Raw genomic sequence first — 11,911 nt, 5'->3', positions numbered from 1 at the left:
AATATTTTTTTAAAAGATAAAATCTTGAATAAATGATGTTTTGTGTGGAATAAAAGTGAAATTGGAAACCAAATTTTACATTTTTGAAATTCAAATTAATCTATGTTATAAGTACGTTTAACTTAACAAAAATTAAATTAGGAGCAGTAGGTTTTAGGAGAATGATGATCATAAAAAAGGAAAAAAAAAGGAGAAACGTATTACCATTTTTGTAATAACATAAAGAAACATTCTTATTACCAGGCGTTAACAGCCAAGTGTACCTCTAGAAAAAAGTTCAGAAACGTGACGAAACATTTTTGATACTATTGTGGCTAAGGATTGGACATTCATCTATTTATCTATGTTACAATAGACCCGCGTGATTTTCAGTTTACTAAGTCATTGCTTTATATAAAGTCACCTTGGATAAAATTACATAAATCACCATCCAAAGTCGAATATTCATGCCGAATATTAATAATTAATTACGCAGCTATGATCACATCGCATTATTATTTTCGGTCACACTGCGATTATGCGTCAAAGCACTTATTTTGAATAGCTAATGCTAATTCTGTTTACCGAACTTGAACAAAAACCATGACCACGACTGATCGTGATCAACCTTCGAAACACACAATACGTTTCGCACGACATTTGGACATTGATGCCGAATAACAATTTGAGTTATTATTGGTAACAGAAATTATAAAGAAACGTTTATAAATGCGAATCGATTGGAACATCATAGGTTGTTATTGTTTGTATGTTGTGCTTAAATAAAAAAATAATAGTCTGTTTCTAAAAGTAATTAATTATTATCTTTTGAAAATACTACTCCCGTATGATTTGTGTCATTTGTTTCAAAGCAAAAAATTGTTGGTAAAATAAATTAAAGTAATGTATGAATTCACTATCATCTGAAAATGTTTCCAAGATGCTTCAAAATGTACATGAGGCACGGTTCCCGAAGAGATGATTCAGTAACGGCGTGCACCTAAATTTTTTTGACAACTAATATTTTTTAATTATTTCTATATACCCAACAAATGTTATTTTTTATCGCAATAATCATATTTATCGTCACAAGTATTAAGAGCATCTGATTATTTTGACATGTTATGATTGTTATCAATGTAATACATACTCGTAATATATGCCTACAAGGCCGGTGAGGCAGCATAAGATTAACAAGCATTGATTCATAAAACAGGTGAATCTATTGCTGATGTTCAAGAATATTAGTCACGTACATATATACGTATGTCTATTTGTTACAGAACTTTTCAGATTTCATGGATTTCAGTAAATTTAAATGTAGGTGATACATGATTTCTGATATTTTACCTATTATACAACTACACTATATTAGGTAAAATATCACGGGCTTAAATAAATTTTTGAGAAAGAATACACATATAAAAGTGAACAATGAATAAAAAAATAAGAAGGAATATGATACCGGAGCGTCAATCGGAAGCGAGTGCTAGTAAAACTTGCTGTTACGCTTGTTACTGCTGTCTACCTGCTATTGACGTGTGAATAGTAACGATGCCTCCTAATATAAAACAAAATTCACCAACCCCTTGGTTTAAGATCTCAACTCTACTAAGCATGGGATATTTGCATAAGCAACAATAATAAACCCAAAATATATTTGAGCTATTTTATACTCGACTAAAGGAAGTATGTGTTATAGGACAGCACACTTAAATATAGTCTTCAGTCCTTAACAGATAGTTTTTGGATCCTATTATATTTTATGTTGTTGTATCAATTTAAGTTTTATTTGTCGGCCAAAATCATAAACACTCGTATATCGTACCATATCTGAATTTAATTATTTATCAAAAGAAACGAGTATCTATAAATAATAATTTCTGTCCATCAGCTAGTTGACAATATCTTAATTTTCTCGTCTATTTCTCTAGACTCCAACAGCTCTTCACTACGCTTGCATCACTTTATTTTCATCTCTTTTCCCAGGAGGACGAAAACTGTAAAGAAATCGAAACCTTCAATTCAACATATACACACATACATATTGTTATGTTTAAAGATAACTACGAATTGTATTTTATTAACAAAGTTCGAAAGCTTATATGTACAGTTTTTAAGTTAATTACGTCCATTAGCCTCGCCATTAGTTTATTTGTACTGTTTCAGATGGTTTTAAAGTTAAAATTCTGACGCCGCATCACATCGCATCAGTGAATATAACTATTCTACGAGTATGTGTCAGGTAGGATTCAATTTAATTATTTTCGGAACTATATATTATTGTATATATTTATATTATAAAGGTTTATCTAAATAATCAAAGTTAATAATTGTTATAGTCCTGTTAGACCGTTTCAACAGTTAGAAACCTCAACGGATTTATGTACCTACGTCTTAAAACAATATCCTATTTCCTATAAACTGTTATATCCCTTTAGGAGCCGTATCTAACCTCTGTAGGGAATCACGAGAACGACACCACAATAATACCGACAATCTAATAGCAACAGATATTGTTATGTATTGCTATGTATCGTTATTGAGTTGTTAATGGAAGGAAAACGGTCAAGTCGTATCTGTAGGTGGCTGTTAGTGTTTTTGTATTGCATATTGAGTTCTAAGAGCACTGGATTATAAAATATATTAAAATGAATAACTACAAGCAATATTATCATACAAATTTAATATAAAATAAGAGAAAAAACTTTTGTTAAATCCAACGCTGGCTTATAATTCATTTAACACATATTAATTGGTGAATTCCGAGATCCTAATGAGTATTACGTTATTATGGCATTGTCTTTTCGAGTTTATCAAAAAGGTTAAAAAATGTTGCTACCTAATAGCATAAGGAGGTATCGTAATATGATTTTTTTTACAACTGTTAACATAAAAGCGTTTAAATAACATAAGGTGTTTAATACACCCTTGTATATTGTGTAGAATTTAATTAAATTTATTCTTGGCTGACAAACAAATAAAAAATGATCTCATTGGGTTTGTGGCCTTGTAATATGTGTTTGAAAAAGCTCACATATTTAGACCCAAAATATATTCAAACATTTTTATTTCAGTTGTTTTGACTATGTACAGTATGTAATTTTGTATTTGAAAGCCTGAAAATTTAAATTTATTTAAAATTGCATTCACTTACTGTCACTTTTGCAATTCTCTTGCGTCTTTGTCCGATAGATTCTAATAAAACGCTTAAATCATATTATTTTAGCTAACTAAAATTTACACTAAGATTCAATGATGGTGAAAACTTTCTTTTTCGAATATAGCTCTCTAGTCTCTGTTCAACGTTAGCTTCAGGACGAAAAACTGTAATGTTTAGTACAAAGGATTAATAAAAACGAAACTAATTAAAGAGAATAATGCAGTAGAACCTAATGTAGTAAGTATCGGCGTAGATTTAAAATTTAAATATTAATCAATGTTCTTATATACGACATTCTGTACTTCTATTCTTGTGACCCTAATGGTAAAACCATTAAAAATCATTTATGAAATCAAATGTTCAAGATATATATGTATGTATCAGTTCTGTTTATCAATTTAATTGCTTAGCTGTTATTTTTTTAATAGCAGGGTTTGAGTTCGTAAAATAAGATGCTTTTAAAAACTTTATTTAAGTAAAATATTGATAAAAAAATTGTGTTTTCATTTCAAATAAGAACTGCCCTGAGGTTAGACCGTGAAAAATAAGATCCGAAAATGATTTTCCATACCAGAATATATTATATGTCTATTATTCTTGTTTATTTTTACACTAAGCAAATATTAAGAAGTGATATCAGACTTGATAAAAAATAACGAACCATATAATCTATAAATGTTGCCGGTGTACGAGGTTATTTGAATATTAATGGATATTGATTTACAGAAACAAGTGAGCTGCAGTAACTTTGCTGTTTTAACATGCATTAAACCGTACATTTATTGTTTAAATTGTTTTCTGAAACACTGAAATTGTTCTGAAACACTCGTAATATTTTAAACTGGTGATGAATGTAAAACAATAAAATGTCTAATTATCGTTTCTTTTTCGATAAAAAATTTTCTTCAGTTTTCAAAATTAAATATTTCTTTATTAAGGCTATTGCAAGGTGTGGACGTAGCAGTAACATTATTAGAACGTGTATCTTGTTAGAAAAGATTTTCTTGGGTTATGCAACTTTCGGGACGGATCCATGTCATACCTAAAAGGAACTTTCGATACCTAGTAGTTGCTGAGTTGCCGAGAAACAGGAGTTAGACATTTAACTTTTAATTGGCTGCTTGTAAGATCTTTGAAACTAAACGGATAAGGATTTAACTATGTCATGGTCTTATCCCAGATAATTATTACATTTTTTACTTCTTTGCAAGAAATTATTATTTATTATTTTTGGTTTTCAGTTTTTAAAACTTATTTTAAAATCATATGTAAATTAAATGTAGCTGTGTAACGTACCCTGACCTTCGACAATGTCTAAAACCAAATATTTTTTTTTGTGTGAATACTGTTTATACTATCCTATTAACGGCGACTGGTTAACAAGGGCTTCTACCAACCAAAGGATTACAGACTGCACGCGAGGAAAATTTAATACGAATACGTTTATTGTTGTCAGACTTTTCATAGTATTATTTTGTTATAATAATATATGAAAATGAAGTTTTAAAAAATATAATAAAGACATTTTCATAAAACAATTTTGATCATCTCCAGGGGTCAATTATATTTTTTTATTATTTTGTACAAATAAGTAAGGTACTGAAAAATCTTTGTGTATTTTGGTATCATTATCAACAAGATAATTTGATAAAAAAAAAAATTGGGAGCAAAAATATTGAATTGGATGCACAATGTGTCCGTTGGACTTGCAGACAAGACATATTAAATTTTAGGTTTCCATAGATCATGTTAGCTGGTCTACGGTGCTACGGCCATGTTTTGGCCACAGCCGGACGGCGGGAAATCGGCCGCCCATGGTAGGCGTGAGGCGCCAACTCGGGGGAGAGGGATGGCGCTATTACTCTGGCTGTGAAACGAGAGGGATGGGTGCGGACTGCGAGGCAGAGGGCGTGCGGCCTCAGAACCAACACACTCCTGTTCCGGTCGCGTTGACGGGCGGCCGGAGACCGCCACACTACAGCGCCGTGCGTTTTTTTGCGGCCACGTGATACTGCGCGCTCATTCGCCGAAAGTTTTTGGCGCGAATGTTGAATAGTGGTAGAATGTTTGTGAACTATTGAGCAGTGAACGCGTTGCTCATGAGTTATCAAATCATGGATGATTGGGAGCGACATGTCACTCCTCTCCTGCAGGACATGGGCTGCCCTAATGACGAGACTCAGGATGACTTCTTTAATCAGCAAGACGTAAGTCTCAAGTAGATTGAAAAGAAAAAAAAAGCGAGTTTCTCCGGCAGGGTTCTACTATAACATGCTAACATACGATGTTTTTAAAATCATATGTATATTGAAATAAGTCTCCTAAACTTCCTGTAACGGTGCCTTTAAATATAGCTCAAGGTAAATTTATATTAGGTTTAAAGTTCAGATCAACTTCTTTCAGGATAACTTCGTTTAGGATTATTCAAAGTAAAGTTAACTAAATTTAGAAGAAGTAGAACGCACTTCAGGTAATTGTATTCATTAAACAATCAAAACTATGCTCTCGAGAGCATTAATTAAAAGCTACTTCCTATGTATAGTATACAAAACATCGTTAAAAAACTTTACCAAAAACTTCCTGTTGGTTAATCGAGACTCAGAGAGACAAAGTTTTATCTCAACTTTGTGATCGTTTCTAAGTTGATTCAAAGAACGTTCTTTAATAAAATAAAACTTTGACTAGACTATGTTGATCTAATAAGAATTATATCAATACATTAGTACTTATATACGTACAAATAACACCATTATTATAAAAGATGAAGGAAAAAATACAATTTGCAAGAGGGACAATAAAAATAGTACTATTATTGATTACAAATGACTTAATGATACCAATGATTTTTTTTACATGACATAAATAACATTACCTCGATAACTAGGCATAAGTACCTCCTTCTCTATATGTTGACTGAAGATGGAAAGAGAAAACATACACGCAATAGAAACTCTCATTTAAACCATTTTCTATCACTGCATGCGATTTTATCACAATAAAAAAATAGTAAGCTTACTATAACATGAATATTCCTACTTAATATGCTGACAGTGATTTACTGTAGAAAAATACTTGTGATTTAAATGGCTAAGCAAAGTCGTATAATTATATTTAGAAACTTAATAAAATTAACTGGTATTATTTTAAGCAACCATATTATTTCTTATCTCTATCTATATTTTAGTAAAAAAAAAATCTAAGTCATTTTTTAGTTAGGATATATTTTTTTTCAAAATAACAATTTTAATATTTGATTCAACAGCTAAAGGGCTCATGAAAACAACTGAATTTTAATTTTGTTCGTGTTTATTAAATAATTTTTGGGATATAATTTATCCCATTTTTCTAGAATTTTTTTTGGGCTATTTTTATGCCAAATTTGATATTTTTATTAGAAACGAGAGACTAAAAATTTAATTACTTGTTATTTTATCCAAACTTATTTTTATTTAATTTTTTGTGTAGTAGTTGCAGTATGATGCGATTTTGAAACATTTATGACTAATTTCCAATTATCAAAATTTGGAGGGCTTTTTCGAGAACTCCAAGTTCTCATATAAATGCTAGAGCTATATATAACCGCAACTTAAAATAAGTATAAAAACATGTATACTAACTTAATTTATAAAAACTCTGTATTGTATTAAATTAACATTATGATTTTGAGCAGAGATTATTGTGAAGGGAAATTATATAGCGCATTCGATATCCCTTCGCTAGGCTTTGTAACCTTACAGACTTGAAAACGTACCTTTCTCCAGTAGCTTTTAATATGCATACTTGTGTCTGTGCCTGTGATAATCTGTGTCAAACAAATTTTACCTTCATGTCGACAGAAAGACTATTATTAGGCATAATTAATTCAGTAAATAATATTTTACTTGTATTTTAGAAAAAGACAAATCCATGAATAAGAGAACAGTTCTTATGTTTTCTTAATTTTTCGTTTTTATAGTAATAGGAATACAGTGGTTGTTGTAGTATTTAGTATCAGATACATCAGAGTTTATTTGTTTTCTCTTCTACGTTATGTTACACATACCTACTGTGACCCCTCTAACAAAGTGACATAACTGTCAATTTCATGGATAAATCACATGAAGATAATGAGGAGAGTATTGAAGATGTAAAAGACTTTGTATTAACAAAACGTACTTTTTATACCTTGTCTGGTTAAAATCGTCGTTTGTGAAGATAAATTATAACTACGTATCCAAATATATTTTTAGATTCTATTTATGTTTGATAAAATAATTCAATAAGATATATATATGTACGTATGTACGTATAAAAACTGATATAATTATTAATTAGTAAATATTTAAACATAAATGCCTATGGCATTATATTTATATAACCATAAATACTAAAAAATATATAAATTTCATACCAATAATTATAAAACAATGTTGAAGATGTATTCTACTGTACTGTAAAGCTCTTACATTTTAATAGTATAAGATGCTCTTAAGGCACCGCCGATAACACTTTTTATTAATAATTTGAAACATAATTTTACAAGCGTAGTATGGTCAAGATAGAGTTTCATTGTAAAATCTACATTTTAACAATAAATTCAAGCTGTTCCCAAGTATCTTGTAGCAGACCGCCATGCCCATAACTTGCTATAAGTTAATTTATCTTGGGTTGTATAAAATCGCATAGCTGCCATGTGGCATGCTGCCCAGTTGTGCATTATTGCTTAATTGTCCAAGCACTCACCAATCTTTGTCTTAGTTTATTCAAATTTACTGCAACTGACTTTCAAAATCATTAAATTATATTTATGTAAGGTAATCATATAAGTGACGTGCTGTGAAAAATATAAAATAAAGCTACATCGTTCAGAAATCGTTTCTTATGTCGATAATAGTGCTCATTAATAGTCAAGAATAAAAAATACATCAACTATCCATTGAGACGATCGAAAGATAAGTTCAACCCCATTTACATGTTGGTTGTAGTATATTAAATATATGGGAATCTAGCATTTAAGTCGGAACGTTTAAGGTGCATATTTCAATTACAATTAAATGAATTGTACATTACACGTAATAACAATTATTGAAGCTAACGTTTCATTTCAGTTCATAAATGGTAAGGTTGTAACGTAACTTGTAGAAAGCTGTTTAAAAGATAATAAATGTTTGTCTGTTGTTGTGACGTTGACTGTACACAAAGCACGCGAGTTACATTCTCGGTATACAATTGAACAGTAAGTATATTTTTTGTCCAAAATAGTATAATTAATTTCCCAATCTTTGTACATTTAAATAATTATATTAGTTTATTACCTAAGTTCCTATTAATATATAGAACATCTTTTTTTAACTTATACCTGATTCGCATTTCAAATCATCTTCGAAAAAAGATATTAGCAAAACTATAATAATATTTTTTTTAATTTTTAGAAGCAATTTAAAATATTTTATAACCTCTAACATAAATTTATGTAAAATCTAATTTTCCTAACTTAGTATTAATACTAGTCGTAATACTAGTGATGCCAAAATAATGTGATATAAATATAAACAGTAGATTATTAAATACTCATATGTATTTTACAACTTTACAACTACATACGAAATATATCTCATCTTTAGTTATATAAAATTTTGTTGTATTAGTGGAAAATTCAGCTTCATAAAATAATTTGCTCCATCCGAATATAGGCTTGATACGATTGGGATAGAATTTGCATGCACCAGTCTCTTGTTAGGTAACATCGCCTAACCGTGGTCTAGGGAGAAATAGGTTGATTAAATTATGGCCTCGTATTGAATTGGTGTCGGGTCAGCGGTATTAACAGTCGATTATGAAGTAACAATTAAAATCTATAATCTATGAATATTTTCAGTACTTTATAAACGATAACCAAAATCTTTTAATTTAATTTAATCTGGTGAACATCAATAAAAAGCTAACGAAAATTTAAAAAAAATTGTTGTGTTTACACAGATTATTTGTGATTTTCTGTTGTTTTTTTTCTATCACAATCAATATAATGAATAATTGGTACTGTTAAAAATTGTGAAAAGAGTGAAAATTAATTCAAATTCAAAAAGGTTATTTCCCTGGACTTCGATATCTAATCGGAAGTAAAGTCGTCTTAGAAATAAATGTAATATTGCAAATTAATTATAGCTCACAATCCCGAACCGACTCCAGGTGGCAATAAATATTAATGTGTTTTATATATTTTTTTTTTGTACTGTAGCGTGCGAGTTTGCACGGGGTCCGTAATGTGCGTCGGGTGTGAAGAATACATTTTTTTGCTTCTTTGTGTATAATTGTTTAAAGGCTTCAGACAAATTTTTGCTAATTATATACTAAAATTGAAATATATCAATAACAAGGCCGTACCAGTTAAGAATGGATATATTTTTTTAAACGTGTCATTAATCAGTTACGACATTACAGATGTTAAGGCAATTTTATGCAATTACTGTTACAATAAATAAAACAAGCTGTAAAAAAAACAATAGCACAACTCGCTTTCTTAATAGATCTTGTTTCTTGTTTGTCTCGGAATAATTAATTACTAATATATATATATATATATATATATATATTAAAAATTTAAATGGTATTGATTATAACTATAAATAATAGTGTAGATTTGTGTTATAATATTTTATGTATGTAACTATTAATATTTAATTATAATGAATCCAGGCAATACATTTAAAAAAATGCAAAACTGGCATTCGATTGTTAAGAACATAAATACACTTCTCATTATAATAAAAAAAATCGTTTGATTTCTATGATTAAGATCGACTACAAGCGAGAATTTGCAGTCGCCGTTATACTTTAAAACTTACGACAATAATACACGCACGATGCTTATAAAACACTTATCCGACTGTTTTTGCCGTCGGTGCGCATCCAGCCTTAAAGATTGCGTGCTTATGACGCCTTAAAAAGTGACATGAACTAGACGTCAAATTAAAAAATCAAAACAAGTAAATGAACATGCACTTTTTATTATACCAACACAGAGTTAATGTTAACAACTAATTGCTGGTAAAGCTTAAGGCACTGACTGTTTTTCATAGTCATTAAAGGAACACATAGTATATGAATGTCCATGACTTAGGCCTCTTATAGACAATATTTGACTATTTCACTTAATAATAGTTTTTTCTGCGACTCAATTGTTAATAAATCCTATATATTTCGTTTATACGATGAAAATTAGTTACAGCATACTTTCTTTGTGTGTGTTTATTGTCTTGGAATTTGTTTAAGGAGATAAAGTAACTTTAAAAAAATGGTTATTAGTAATACATCATTTAAGAACAATGCAAATTATGAATAAAATCATTAACGAAAAGGAAATATCATAGAAGACTATTCAGTGTTTTTTATATGCACATTATAAAAATTGCTCGTTAAAACGGTTAAATGACTTGTAGTACTCCGTTCAATTAAAAGTGTTGAAGAACAAAAACATCAATTAAATATCTTAGCACAGAAGACGTCTCCTCGATCAATTACGTACTTCTCTTAAACTATAAAACGTACGTGTGATTACTGTAAAATTAACACTTAGAGACGATTATCTGATAGGAAAATGTTAGCAATTCTATGCTGGAAGGGTTTTTATTCTTAACGAGGTTCTTAATTGAAATACATGGCATTAAAATTAATGGTATGTGACCGATTCCTATTGTTCTACATAGGCGGTCTCTACACTGTAAAATTACTTGTGCTAAGCCGGGAACACACGATAACTTTTTACCTGATCACATTTGAAATTGTATATTCTTACAACCACTATAAATGTCGATATAAATGGGACGTTAAAGGAATTTTTAGAGGCGACACGTTCTGCATAAGAATACTGTCAGTTTTAATAGTTCATTTCTATTGAATCGAAATCGCTTAAGAGAAGCAAATTTTTTTATAAAAATCCCACTAGGTACTCTTAGTTAATAAAATTACAATTTGGTTTTCTTAGTTTTATTCTTGAATTTAGTAACTATTACTCATAATTATATTTGTTGAAACATTTTTCAAAGTTAAACAATAGAGTAGGTACGTACTAGCAGCAAAAATTCTTATGAAATTAAATTATGTTTGAAATTTGCTTACATATAATGAAACGTGCTTCAACAGACCCATGATAGTTAATAAGAAGATAATATTATAAATAAAACATTCAGTAATAGGTCATTAATTTAGATTTTATTTTTATAAAACGTTATAGCTCAAACTGATTTTTAATAATAACGAATAATATGTTAATATATCATTCCTTTTTTTCTATAGAATTTATTAAAATAGTGTTCCCATATTTTTTTTAACTCTTGATCGTTAATATTTTAACATATAAAGTTTAGTCGTAACTATTTCTTTTTTTTTCTATTATGTTCCGTTGTGTCCACATGCATGATTTTTTTTATTTAAATCTCATCACATTTTCCTATTTATCTTTTATTATTTATATGTCTATCATATATGTAAGCTTGAAGAAATTAACAAATATAATTCAAATGAAAAATAAAACTAAAAGTTCCTTAACTAATGTTCCATAAGGATGTAAATGTAATTTTATCATAATAAGGGTAAGGTTTTAAAAATTATGCTACGAAATAATAAGAATTTTTCATCTATTTCGTAATCACGATAGATCTCGAATATAAAAAGCTCTTATCAAAATATTTGTTTTGTTTTCATGAAGTAATATCGTGACTGGTGTATGTTAAACAAAACTTTACGATTCGTTACACCTCCTTTATTTTAATTTAAACGAGGTATTCTTTA

At 29.2% G+C, this 11,911-nt stretch overlaps 1 protein-coding gene across 2 annotated transcripts in view; it reads left to right on the top strand.

Moving 5' to 3' along the window:
* The first annotated feature begins 5,094 nt into the window (after positions 1–5,094).
* LOC116777815 (homeobox protein caupolican-like) overlaps positions 5,095–11,911 on the top strand; it is a 65,618-nt gene continuing 58,801 nt past the window's right edge. Inside the window, exon 1 of one of the 2 annotated variants that reach the window (XM_032671546.2) lies at positions 5,095–5,349. In XM_032671546.2, coding sequence (XP_032527437.1) covers positions 5,242–5,349 — 108 coding nt within the window. In that variant the 5' untranslated portion in view covers positions 5,095–5,241. The remainder of the gene's footprint in view (positions 5,350–11,911) is intronic. The other variant, XM_032671543.2, reaches the window with a different exon arrangement.

This window comes from Danaus plexippus, chromosome Z (assembly GCF_018135715.1).
Source record: "Danaus plexippus chromosome Z, MEX_DaPlex, whole genome shotgun sequence".
Lineage (NCBI taxonomy): Eukaryota > Metazoa > Arthropoda > Insecta > Lepidoptera > Nymphalidae > Danaus > Danaus plexippus.
Note: the sequence above shows the minus strand (reverse complement) of the source record. Positions and strands in the feature narration are given on the sequence as shown.